The sequence below is a fragment of the Xenopus laevis genome, chromosome 5S (assembly GCF_017654675.1).
Source record: "Xenopus laevis strain J_2021 chromosome 5S, Xenopus_laevis_v10.1, whole genome shotgun sequence".
Lineage (NCBI taxonomy): Eukaryota > Metazoa > Chordata > Amphibia > Anura > Pipidae > Xenopus > Xenopus laevis.
Window position 1 is genome coordinate 113,692,572 of NC_054380.1, and position 14,083 is coordinate 113,706,654.

Sequence of the window (14,083 nt, forward strand, 5' to 3'; positions counted from 1 at the left end):
GCGGCTTTTTGCCGCCCCTTGCAACAGGCCGCTCACTGCCACCTGAGGCAAGGTTCTCACCCTGCCTCATGGCAGGAACGGCCCTGGATAGAATAAGATGCAAAAGTGGATAATCTAACTTTATCATGGAAGTTAGCCAGCCTGAACCTGGATACATTTCTTGTGATGAGAATTAATTCTTGGTAAACTGGCAAGTATTCACAGTTTCACACTGGAGATGTGAATATTTGCCAATGCAAAGTTAATTTGCCATAACTTAAAGTGCTCTCATTTTTAATATCTCTAATTAAACCAACTGTAAGCTGCTCTGACCAGAGTCAGGCCGAGCATTATTGCTGTCCAAGGTGATACTATTTGCCTGGTACCTGTCAGCCCACCCTCTGCCAATTTGCACACATAACTCTCTGACTCCCCCGATGCTGTGGAACACTGTCACTTGCTTGCTGGCTTCCTTACTTTTACATCACTTGCATGGATCTGCACCCTAGGCATGTGGCTACCATGCCTACCCCCTACTTCTGACCCTGCTCAGAACACAATGCCTCAACCTTCCTCCTGGTTTCCTCAGTACTTTCTCTCCTGCTTTGAACCTCTAGTGTCTCCACTTCCTGCCCACCTCAAACAATTTTCTGCCGATATGATTTATTTGCCTTTGAACATTTTACTCAGCTGTTCTTAATGATTTTGGAAAAGAATATATTTTCATTAAGGTCAAATGTACAAATGTTAATTTGTTACTAGATTAACACATATATTCACTTTTTTGCTGGTGTTTTGTCCTTAAAGGGACAACCTTCACTTTCCTTTCTTATAATCCCTTATCATTTAGGCAAAAATACATGCAGAAAAGTCCTCACACCTGCATTTATTTGTGATTTCTAATACATTCAATGGGAGCTATTAGGAGGCAGTAGTTTTTCCACTGGTGGAAAAATACAAGCAGACAAATCTCTGCATGTGACATTTGCCTAATGGTTAGCCTAAAATGACTTTTGTGTGTTCATGCGTGTGCCCCAACATGGCCCGATCGTCAGGGCCGCCATCAGGGGGGGAGAGGGGGGACAAGGGTCCCGGGCATGAAGGGGGGCCCGGCTCTTTCAAAACTGCAGCACTGCTGGGCTCCCCTTCATGCCCGGGACACTTGGCCCCCCCTTGAGAGCGCCAAAGCCATGTGGCCATTTTCTAAGTCCCGAACAGCCGAAATGCGGAAGTGCCGAAAAAAGCCAAACAGCCGAAGGACCTGAAGCCACGAAAACAGCCGAAGCCGAACTCCTGAAGCGGCGAAAAGACCCGAAGTCATGAAAGCAGGCGAAGTTGAAGTCCTGAAGCCATGAGTTCAAGTCTACTGAACAATTTGTGTGGTTTTTTTTAATCCCCTTGCCACCAATGTATTATTTTAATATTCTATAGGCCCCTGCCACCGATGTTTTGGGGCTCCAATTTTTTTAACTTGTAAGGGGTGCCCTAGCACCAATGTTTTTTTAAAAAATATTTTTTGGAGCCCTAATTTTTTTTACCTTGTAAGGGGGGCCCTGGCACCAATGTTTTTTTTTTTTTTTTAACTTATAAGGGGCCCTGACCATCAATAGCTTTTTATTGTGTGTGTGGGGGGGGGGTTACTTTTTTAGCGCTGATTTCTGTGTGATCTTTGGGCAGGATCTGGCTTGGGCGCCAGTGTGGGCAGGGCCCAGAGGGCCCCCGAAAATGTTGTTGTATGGGGCTCTGTGATTTCTAATGGCGGCCCTGCTGCTCGTACCAGGAGCTCCCTCCCGGTGCTGGTGGCCTTGCACTGGTGTGTGTGGGAGGGGGGAATTTAAAAAAAAACGAATGTTACCCTCAACCGGAGTGTGGGCTCTCTTAGCCTGTACCTTGGGCTGTAATATTATTTCCCAACAGGTGCCCTTTAATATTAGTATTTCTCAACAGGTGCCCTTTAATATTAGATTAATTCAATACTCACAGCCAGCTACCTTACAGTCAGCTCCCAGTTTGTTATTTTTTTTGTCCCACAAACCAGCAGGCCCAGCCCTCACATCAATTCAGCACACTTCATTTGCTGCATTTTCAAAACTTTTTAAGCCCCCAAAATAACCCCTCCAACCAGGACCGCCATTAGAAATCGCAGGGCCCCATACAAAAAAATTTCCTGAGCCCCCTGGGCTGCACCCACCGTATGCCCCACCTACAGGTCCGCCCCCCACCACACAGTAAAAAAACAAAAAAATATTGGTGGCTAGGGTTCCCAAATGTTAATAAAAAATAAAAAGATATTGGTGGTCAGGGTCCCCCATAAAAAAACATTTGTGGCCAGGGCCCCCCCATTAAAAAATATTGGTGGCTAGGACCCCACATGAGAAAAAAAAATTGGTGGCCAGGGCCCCCTCCCCCACATTATGAGAAAATTGGTGGCCAGGGCCCCTTAAACGTCCATGCCTTCCCAAAGTCAGCAGCTGTCAGAAAGATGGGGGGCCGGCTAATCAAGTAAGTGTGGCGTGGCCGGGCCCCCCTTACCCTCGGGGCCCCCTACAACTCTCCCCTCTGTCCCCCCCTGATGGCTGCCCTGCCTCCAACTAAAACATTCCCCCATAAATCCGAGTAGAATTCATATTCATGCCACTCCACACTCCATTCCTAGCAAGATTAACTCTTACAGCCACAAGAGTAGTTACCAGATAATCATGCTACATTTGCATACCTCCCAACTGTCCCTTTTTCGGAGGGACAGTCCCTCTTTTGACAGCTCAACCTGCAGTCCCTCATTTGTACTGGAAAGTCCCTATTTTCTCTGCACTGAACAGCCAGAAAAAGAAACAGTTTCTCACTTAATTGGCTTTTAGCAGAGAGCACAGAACCGCTAACAGGTGCAAATAAGATACTTTGTAACAATTTTGAGACGCAAAAAAAAGTTTAGATAAGGAGAAATATTTTCAAACTTTCAGAACCTGCCAAATTTGGTAAAACGAACATGGTAATAAAGGGTGTGGCCACAAAAATGGGTGTGGTCAAAAAATTTTGGTGCGCTACATGCGAAAATATTTTTTGTCCCTCTTTTTACTTCCAAAATGTTGGGAGGTATGCATTTGTTATTGAATATTAGAGAAAGCAAAATTACACAAATGTATCTCTCAGGTAATTAAATATATTACTTAACTATTCAAGGTGAATTATTGCGTTTCACAATATAGGTACATATTTATATAATGTGATGTCATTAAGATTTCACTGTAAATCTACCTTACCTGAAACATTTCAGGGTGCATGTGACCAATAAGATGTAAGCCCCCTGCTGCTTGAATCCGAGGAGGTACATTGGAGGGTCCTGGGCCAAGCATGAGACGTGGAGGGACATTTAATGGCCGTAGAAGAGCTGGAGGTGGGGGGATAGTAGCAAGCGAAGACATGATTCTGACAGGAGCAGAGAGGCGTGCAGCACAAAGAAGAGAAGAAGAAATGCCTGTAACTGACCCTTGCATCTTGTTAATTTCTAACAGGTCTCAGATAAATGACGCCCAGTGAACCTTCACCTAGTCCCTATTTTGTTTAATGCATGCCACTCTCTTTCCACTCTATCCCTTTCTCTGGATTTGTTAGCCTCTGAAACTCCCTCAAGCCAGAGCCCACGGGGGCCTGATCTGTGCTCTGTGACTGAGAGGACGTTACACCTGATGACTAAAACCTTCGTCAATGTCAATAAAGTCTCCAATGGCCCTATTTATATTGACTCTTATCTATTAGTTATCCATTAAAGCCTCCTGGCTAAGGATTGAACTAATGCCAAAAAACATGGGTTTTATCTAAGTGTAAACACATGGGAGAGCTGTACTGTGGTGAGAAACATATAGAATGTCCATTAGAGACATACAAATATTAACAGCAAACAAGACAACTTCCTAAAGGGCTAACTGTATAGAGTAGGTGTCCTGACTGTTTGTTAGTTTCAAAATATGTAGGAAAATATGTAGGAAAAAAAGATAATTCTTCTTGATTTATTAGGGGGTGGGTTGCACAGGAAGACCAAACAGGTTTATCTGAACTTACGATTAGTATTGGCACTAGGTGCACCTAATGACACATGGGAATGCTAGAGCTACACTCCAAAAATCTAATAGTGTCCTGCATTAATTGTTGCTGTATACACACACCTACAAATCGGGCAGAGATATAATTTTGATGCTGAAATTACAACATCCGCCTACATCAAAGATTTTCAAGTTATGTCCAATTTGCTTCAATGCACAAGTGCAACTGCCACCCCTTGGCCTCAGTAACAATGACATTGTGTGTAAATGCTGCATTGTGTATAATGTTCAACATTTTTATGCATTATCTCTGTAAACTCTTCCATAATCATTATTATCTCCTATTATTATTTATTTCCTATAATGGGCCAGGTTTGAGTTATCGGTCCTTCCAGTTTCTAGCTATTACCATTCTAGTATTAGAGCATACTTTAAAGAGATACTGACACTAGAGATTAAACCTTTTTTACATTTATCATAATATTGTCTTTACATTAAATGTATAATTTTACCATAAAAGTATTTACCCAAATGCTTTTACTCTACTACCTGATGCCACATGTTCCTCTATGAGGGGGCCATATTTTTGAAGCAGTATACCATTAGTATTAGAAACCTGACCCATAGGTAATTTTTAATGTGCATTAATGGTGTGAAGAGTAGTTCTTTTAGTGCCAGTATCACTTTAATGTCCATTTTTAAAGTATTTTCTTTTAGATTATGCTCTTGAGCTTAAAAATGTTATACAACTTTTCGAGGCACGACGTGATTGTTGTTTCCCATTGATTCAATTTTTAGCAAATAATAAACTTTTAAAAATAATTACATTTTTCTCTTGCTTATCCAGAAAACCCCAGATTCTGAACTGTTTACAAAATGTCAGATTGGCGTGCCTGGGCCTTAGGTCTGAGGCCCTGGGAAATTATGGCCTCCTAAACCAGTCCTCTATATGAGATCATTATATTGTGATCAGTCTCACAAATGTTTGGTCTGTTAGATAAGATCACAATGCTCTCAGCCACAAGGCAGCCATGTTTTTAATGTCAGTGGCCAATGGTAAGTACAGGGCTCTCCCGCACCTTGCATTTATTAGTACCCCTAGTTTGTGCATCTCCACATCCCACCCATATACTGGCAAGTGTTGCTGGTGCTGTATTCAGAAAACTTCAACAACTCTACATGTTCTATTTTGTGAGTGCAAAGGGAAGCCAGATACTGTGCCTGGAAAGACAGAGAGTGTGAAAGGAATACAGACCGGAGGAACAACCAGCAGGAGATTCCTATCTGAGCATCCAAAGGGGCTGGTAATCACACTGTATGTCTGAATGTGCTGGATTCTCCTGAAGAGAACTCTAAAGTATCAGAAGAGGATTTGTGAGTATCCTGGTTAAAGGGACAGTACCCAAAAAAGGCACTGAAGATACAGAGACTGTTTAATAAAGGACTTTGATTTTCCAGTTATCACTAGCAAGTCAGTTATTGAGGCCCTATTGCGACCAGTTAGGCGTGCTGCCTGTATTAGGTGCCCATTTATTTTAGATAAACAGTTATTTAAGTTAACCAATACTATGTGTGTGTGTTATTACTTTATTCCCAGTGGGGCCACCCGTAGGTGCATTCCCGGATTCCACTAGGTGGAGTCACTGCGCTAGTAAGTACCAGGTACCCAGTCTCTCCACATACCACTGCAGAGTGGCTCAGGTTTGTCCGTGCCATCAGGTAAGCGCCACTCGTGGAGGATAACACCGACAAAGGGGTGTTGAAAGGGTTACAAAAAAATCCCAATTGTACAAATTTTTGGTATTTGTCACTAAAACCTCTGACTTTTTCGGATTTGGTGCACAAAACTACAAAACTTTTGGATTATTAAATGAAACCCAGTTTTTGAGTTTAATAAATCTTAGAAAAATTTGAGGTTTTTTTCCCACAAAAAATTGTGTTTTTCCCCTTTTAAAGTCTGACCAGATAAAATCTGACTTTAAGAAATAACCCCCTAAAAGAACCATAGGTCCACAAATTTTAGACTGTCCTGTGAAAATCTGGATAGTGGGGAAGTATGCTGTAAGTGAAAAGACTGAGAGGCACGGTTATGTTTGGTCCCGCTCCATGAAAAGACTTATGGCAGTCTGACAGATGTTAGGTCAGTGACTGTGCCCAGCCTATGTCCTTTATCTACAAGTTGCAGTTGTAATTTTTTGCAATATTCTCTTGTTCTGTCAATAAACATAACATTCAAAATCTGTTGAATAGTCTCTGAGACATCACGGCCCTGGCATGCCCTCACAAGTGCCGTTTCTGTCTTTGATTGGAAATGTTGCCTTCTCAACTTGCCCTGTGTATAACATGCTTTGTCATACAAGAGCATCTAAGTTTTTTGCTCTCACCCCTTTAGGGTCAGGGTACACAGGCAGATTCTGGGAGATTAGTCACCCGGCGACAAATCTCCTGTTTTTTTGGCCTCCCCTGCCTTGCCTTTCAAATTGTGAAAGATTACATGCATGCTCTGTGTTCAAGTAATGTCACAAATTTGGTGGTGAAAAAAAAATTTGCTAAACAGATTTCACAAATTGTGAATTTATGTTCGCAAAATGACTGCAAATAGTATATTAACTGACTTCAAACACACCACGGCCACCCTCGTGCAAAAAAAGCATCTCATTAGTGAATATTTGTGTGCAATTTCACTGCGCTTGGCAAAAGAGGAAAGGCAGGCATACTGTAGGCATGGCAGGGCAGAATCTATGTGTGTTTGGGGAAAGATTCTTTAATATGCCACTTAATTTGATATAAACTATCTGGTGCTCAAGTATTCATTTCGGGGGTATAGTTTTCCTTTAAAGCGGTTGTTTACTTTCCAAACACCTTTTTCAGTTCGGTTGTTTTTAGATTGCTTTCCATCTTTTATTTATTACTGTTTCCCAAAATTTAAGTAAATGTTCCTGTCTGTAGTGTTTCAGTCTGGCATCTAAATTTCCTACATTTAGTTTTATTGATACATTTCTTAGCAGCATCTGTGGAATATTAACAACTATTGTATCGTATTAAATTGTGCCTTTAAAGAAACTCGGGGGCTCTGCACAGCAGGGACAAAGATAAAATGTATAAACTAAATGTATCAATTTATAACAGTTTAGAGAGTCAGCGACCCCCCCCCCCCCGAGCTGCTTTAGAAGGTGAAAAATGAAACTTTGATGTATGGGGACCTCTAATGGACGCTCTGATGGACCTACTTGACTAATATCTGGTTGCAAATTGTTCAGATGTTGATCAGGCATGTTAAAAAAACATCAGTGCAAGGACTACATCAACCTCATGGGCTTGTATCCCACTCATTGTGATCTGATCGTTTGGCCCCCGGGTGGGCAAATTGGGAAAAATTCCACTCATTTGGTGACCTTGCCAAAGAAGCAGATCTTTCAGTGTATGTAGGGTTGGGCCAAGCCGACTGGGAACCTAGGCAACCCGGCCAGCCCGCTACCCCCTGTTCTTGTGCGTCCGAGTACATGTGCTCGTGCGTGCCCAAACGAACAAATGCACACAGTAAAAGAGGGGAGGGAGGGGCGTGACGGAGAGGGGAGGAGGGAGGTGAGTAATGGGGAAGGGGGAGGGGTGAGGGAGAGGGGAGGAGGGAGGTGAGTGACGGAGAGGGGAGGGGGTGAATGGGAGGAGGAGGGAGGGGAGTGACGAAGAGCGCATGAGGGAGGGGTGATGGGGAGGAGGAGGGAGGGGAGTGACAGAGAGGGGAGGAGGTGATGGGGCAGAGGAGGGAGGGGAGGGCTACAGAGGTGTAGTGAACATGGAATAGGGGTAGGCAGAATAGGTTAATAGTTTAATAGGTACCTGCAAAGCGCCCCCTTATGGTTGCGCCTTAGGCAGGTGCCTTTTCTGCCCCTAGTTCCGGCCCTGAGTGTATGGCCACCTTTAGGCCATTTATTCCAAAATAAACAACATTGTTAATGAACTTTCCTCCCCACTCCAAATTTCCCTCTTGGCAACTGTCTTAAATGCATTTACCTCCTATTTCCTGCCTCAGGCAAAGATCCAGTGGTGTAAACTTCAGTGCCACCTCACGAAAAAAAATTCTGAGCCCCCTCTGCACAAAATTGCCGTGACCCGCGATTCCCCGCTACACATACTTGCGGGTCACCAGCAGCAATCCCCCTACCTTGTGGCCGTGGAATCTGCTTCTCTGGTAGTTGCACCACTGCAGAGAGTTGTCCTCCCCCAGGTGGTGACTAATCATTCACAGTACATGCACTGGTTACTGTATTCTACACACACCCTCTGCCATTTTCCTCATTTGCTGAGCATGCTGGGAGCTATACTTTTCTCAGACACTGTGCTACAATACTTTCTGTGTGAATGTGATAGGTACTTTAGCTTGTAAACTCTACTGGGGCAGGGGCTGATGAGATTGAGGCGCTATCTTTGTGCAGCCCTTCATCAATGCGCATATCCTATTTAAATTAAGGACATCAACAATAATATTTCTTTCACAAGATACAGTTTCCAGCTACACCTAACAGGAAAGTTGTTTTCTTGCTATTTGCTAAATACAGCAAGGTGTGTCCCACAGTAGTTGCCCTGTTGTATTTCTTTCTCCTGTCACACTGTACACACTCATGTGTACTCTTCGCTGACAGACGGTATGTGCATCAGGATGTCACTTCCTGCCATGGCTGCTGTTACAGGTGTACAACTGTGTGAAGCTGGAGGGACCAGTCATGAGGTATTATTTTATTTCTTGCTTAAAATGAATCATGGCTGATACGTGTATAGTGCGTATAGTGTTGCTCTGGACTAGAGATCTGGAAAGTCTGGCAAATGCCAAGAGGGCTGCTATAAATTACCTCAGACTGGTGCTTTATATTGGGGCTGTGAGAGGCTGTTTGGGATTTTCTATTCTTGAAATGTGCATCTGTATCTGAATAGCAGGTGTGTGACAAAGATTGTAGGTTCAATACTTTATTATAACATTAAAGAAGGTCAACTTTTATTTTTCACCCTTTTAAAATGACTGTGCATGACGTGATTGAAGTGAGAAATACATTGCAGATTATAGATGCTTCAGTAATGCCTCTCTGAATTCTGTACAGTTTGGTACCAAGTTTTCATAAGCAATAGTCTATCGGGGGAAATGTAATAAAAGTCGGTAACGGAAAAACTATTCGAAATGCGCGAATTTAAACCCGGAAACTGTTTAGCGACCACTTCTGACAGTGGAAGACTGTTTGCAAATTTTATAGTTTGCGCCAATGCGCAGTAAATGTAATAAAACTTCTTACTGAAAAAGTCGTTATATTTGCTCCAAAACATTACGACACCTTCAAGAACTTCTTAAGAGTGCGCAATTAAAATTCGCAATGTCATAACAGTTTAAGGAACAATATTACATGGCGAGATGTGGATTTTTATTCTTATTGGTGCGATGTGTTTTGCTCTTTGCGACTTTTATTACATTCCCCCGTTTATGTGTTGCAGGGTGCCTACTGCCTTGTAATGAATGGGTATTGTAGCAGGATTTAAAATTCCACACCAACCTCTAGAGTTAATTTCTGTAAATATTAACCTTATTGCTGCTATAATCTGCCTTTATTTAGTCCTTTACCTCACAAGGTTGTATCTCCTACATGCTGGCAGGCACATCATGAACTGTCAGGAATGGAAAGTGATAAGTATCATCATCACAGTTGAAGGAGTTCTCTGTTGCCAGTAAAGCACATTGTACTTATTTGCATCTCTTTATGGAAAAAACACACTTATTTTTAAGAAATGTGTATCTTCTTTATACCTAAAAATGTTCGTTCCAACGTGAATCAGGTATTTTCATAAACAAAATAAATTAAATATGCTGTATAATTTTTTTTTTTACATTTGTTTATTTATCTGCATATTTCTGTTGAAATTTTAGTGATTTTGTCTTTGTGTGTTCTTTACAAAATTTGGTTTCCTGAGTTCAGTTTTCTTTTTGGGTCCACACATAAAACACAGACAATACAGTATGTTGATATGTGACAGCCATGATCGTCTGTACTATTTAATTTTGGGGGGTCTTTACTTGCCACATATTTTGTTAATCCTATGCATGTTGGACATCACATTTTTTTCAGAAGACCCCTGGCATTCATATTTAGTATGTTTTAGGGGTGCTGTAAAATATAAGATTTTTTTATCACTGCATTAAAAAATTGCAAGGGCTTGCCCTGCAGCCTAAAATCCTGTGTGCCGGCGAAATTCATTTCTATGACACTTTTGTGGGCTGCATGCTGTCCAGCCATATCTGTAGTTGCTTATTCATTTTGGAGCACTAGGGACTCGGTACACTGGATACTTTGTCAGATGTTGCTGTATGGCCGGCCCTCTGTGCTCTGGCTCAGATGAACACTAGTTTGGTATGGGGTGGTTAGAAGGGGACAATATGTAAGGCCTGAGGGTACACCTTTTTGCAATCCAGCCCTGGGTCAAAGTAAATACAAATGTTCCATTAGATTTATGGAGTATTCTGATCCGAGCTGTTAGCACAGTGCAAGCAGGTTGGCAGGGGAACAGAGCCGAATATGAAGAGTGTCAGAGCATTGAAAACACCTTCCGTATATATAATTTATCCTATAATTGCCAATACACACCTGACAGGGCAGAAACTAAAGTGTGTAGGAACTCAAGGAAGAGTACATTCCTTTTGAGGAATGGATATCCAGTAAGTGCAACTGAATACCTGTAGTGAGATCAAAGTATGAAGGATCATATATCTCTCAGTAGTTGATGAAAGTGAATACTATGTGTGATACCCTGTGATAAATATTAAACATACATTAGTTTATTATTATTAATAATAATAATAATAATAATAATAAACTTGTAAGCTTACAGAACAATAGTCTTTGGCTGCCGCATTTAAAAGCTGAAAAGATGTAGACGAGGATGGCAAACAACTCAAAAATAAATAATGAAGTGCAATGGTAAAGTTGCTAGGAATAGAACTGTTAGCATACCACCAGTTAACTTAAAAATCAACCACCCTTTGAAATGGAAATCTTATTTATGGACCATTTCTAAGCAACTTATCATTATTTTGCATGGTGTCTGATTTATTAGCTTTCTAGGATGGTTCTTCAATCATGCAGCTGCAAAACGCTGTCTGGTTGTCATGGACCACTGCACTGTAAGCAGTCATTTACATATGCAAGCACAAGGTGAAATGACTGTGTTTTCTAACAATTTTAATTTGCTTCCCATATTTCCAATGTAAAAGCCGGTATCCACACAACTTTGTAGTGATTTACTAATGAGGGCACTATGTTGCGTCAGCAAAGTTTATCATTTGGTTTTCATAAAAAAATTCTATCACTTACTAATTAACTGACTTCTGTGTTTTTGGTGAGTGGAATCAAACCCACACAGAACCCTTGTGGATAGCCGTGAACTTAGGATCACACCCACTGGAAAGCATCAGAGGCTAATCTCTAAACCACCAGGCAGTTTATAACAACTCTCTCCTTGTATGTACAATATAAAATAGTAATATGTTAAATATTTATGAACTTATGAAGGCATAGAAAAATGAGAGACCAACACCAATTGATATTGTTGAGGTTCAATGAGGTTCAATGTTGATAAACACAAGGTTACGCACTTTGGCAAAAATAATATAAATGCAAGTTATACACTAAATGGCAGTGTGTTGGGAGTTTCCTTAAATGAGAAGGATCTAGGGGTCTTTGTAGATAACAAGTTGTCTAATTCTGGGCAGTGTCATTCTGTGGCTACTAAAGCAAATAATAATAAATAATAATAATAAAAATGGCATTTACTCAAGGGATGAAAACATAATTATGCCTCTTTATAGGTCCCCAATGAGGCCTCATCTGGAGTATGCAGTGCAATTTTGGACTCCAGTCCTTAAGAGGGATATAAATGAGCTGGAGAGAGTGCAGAGACTAAGTGCAACTAAATTGGTTAGAGGGAGGGAAGACTTAAATTATGAGGGTAGACTGTCAAGGTTTGGGTTGTTTTCTCTGGAAAAAAGGCGCTTGCGAGGGGACATGATTACACTTTACAAGTACATTACAGGACATTATAGACAAATAGCAGGGGACCTTTTTACCCATAAAGTGGATCACCGTACCAGAGGCCACCCCTTTAAACTAGAAGAAAAGAACTTTCATTTGAAGCAACGTAGGGGGTTCTTCACAGTCAGGACAGTGAGGTTGTGGAATGCACTGCCGGGTGATGTTGTGATGGCTGATTCAGTTAATGCCTTTAAGAATGGCTTAGATGATTTTTTGGACAGACATAATATCAAAGGCTATTGTGATACTAAGCTCTATAGTTAGTATAGGTATGAGTATATAGAATTTAATTAAAAGTAGGGAGGGGTGTGTGTATGGATGCTGGGTTTTCATTTGGAGGGGTTGAACTTGATGGACTTTGTATTTTTTCAACCCAATTTAACTATGTAACTATGTAACTATGTAACTATGATATGCAGTTTATAGTGTAGAAAGGGCGTTCTACAGCGTGGGGCCTGAGAAAATGTTGGTGTTCACTGGTGGCACACTGTAGTTCAGAAATTATTACTCAATAAAGATATTAAAGAACCAAGGTGGGAATTGGACTTTCAGAAATCTGTTTTGCCACATTTCTGTTCATGAAATCATGGAATTTCAGAATTTAGAAGACACCATGGGAGGTGACATTTGAAGAATGAGGAGCAAGAGATTAGTAGTATGGATCACTGGGCTCTGGCAGTTCCATTGATTGCATGAGAAGAGGTTTTCAAGCAGGCACTGGACAATGCCTTCCCTTATAATAAACCAGAATTCCTCCAACTATAGTTGCTTCAATTTCTCCCCACAGCTGAAAACCCTGGTATGGAGTGAGCTGTACATACATAGAAATATGTTGTTATTATTATAAACCTTTATTAATACAGGTAGCATGATAATTCAATTATTAGCATATGGTGACAGTGTGGCCTGTGCAAGCTTTTCGCTAGATTGGGATGGACTTACTTTGGCTTTGCATTTAAATGTTGGTCTTTAACTCTTGGCCTGATAACTAAGCTGCAGCCGTGTAGAAGACACTACAACTTAAAGGTAATAGCAGAGACATTTGGAAAATTTTGTTGTTTTAAGACACTTTTAAAGGGCATCTGATTGGCAAAAATGTTATTCCCAACCAAAGGTGCAGGCTAATAGAGCCCATACACTGGTTCGGGTTAACTGACGTGTTTTTAAAAAAAAAATTGGCCCACGCAAGCACTAGGCCACCCGCACGGAGAGGGAGCTCCTGCTATGGCCATGTTGGGGCACACAGGCGCATAATGAACGAGTGCCTTGACTTGCTCATTATGCTCATTAATAAATAACACCCTAAATGGGATAGAAATGAACCAAGTTGGAGAAACCACCACTTCATGCAATGCTGCACGTATTATAAATAGGACCATACTACTATTTTATATATTCATTATTTAGTATATTATATTGGCCAAATAATTAGCATCTATTTGATTTCAAACAGATACTGATTGGCATGTTTGCTCAAACTGGCTATCATGCAGCCCCATCTTATATTTCTGTGTCATATTGTGGTGTACAGTATGCATTTTGCTATAGCAACTGATATTAGCATTGATTTAGTAACAAACTATGTTTATTATATGTTACCTTATTCTTGTGATGAAGGCTTTTCTCCTGCACCAAAAAAAAATAATATATAAATCCTCATCTAGATTTAAAATAACCACCATAAACTTGATGCAATCTATAGAAATTCTGTCAATCTGTATCTAGATATAACTATGCAAAAAAGTCTCTATATCTTGCCGATGTGTCCTGTATTGGCATAAACATATTTTCCACACATATTGAGGAGCTTTGTGCTATTATAGAAAAGAGCCGATTCACTAGGGGGTGCCAATGTATATTCACACTTACTTGAATGTTCAGTATACAGTAGTAACATTTTACTCTGATGCACATGCCCAAGTCTTAGTCTGCAGAGGGACTACCGGCAAAGGTAATAAATATAGTGCAGCAGCCCTGAGTGCATTCTTGCCTGAG

At 41.0% G+C, this 14,083-nt stretch overlaps 1 protein-coding gene across 3 annotated transcripts in view; it reads right to left on the reverse strand.

Annotated features, from left to right (window-relative positions):
* The window catches only part of agxt.S (alanine--glyoxylate and serine-- pyruvate aminotransferase S homeolog), a 39,463-nt gene extending 35,975 nt beyond the window's left edge, over positions 1-3,488 (reverse strand). For 2 of the 3 annotated variants that reach the window (XM_041564976.1, XM_041564975.1), the window contains exon 1: positions 3,240-3,416. In XM_041564976.1, coding sequence (XP_041420910.1) covers positions 3,240-3,401 — 162 coding nt within the window. In that variant the 5' untranslated portion in view covers positions 3,402-3,416. Of the gene's footprint in view, positions 1-3,239 lie in introns of all 3 variants that reach the window. The other variant, XM_018265834.2, reaches the window with a different exon arrangement.
* Between the last annotated feature and the right edge of the window lie 10,595 nt (positions 3,489-14,083).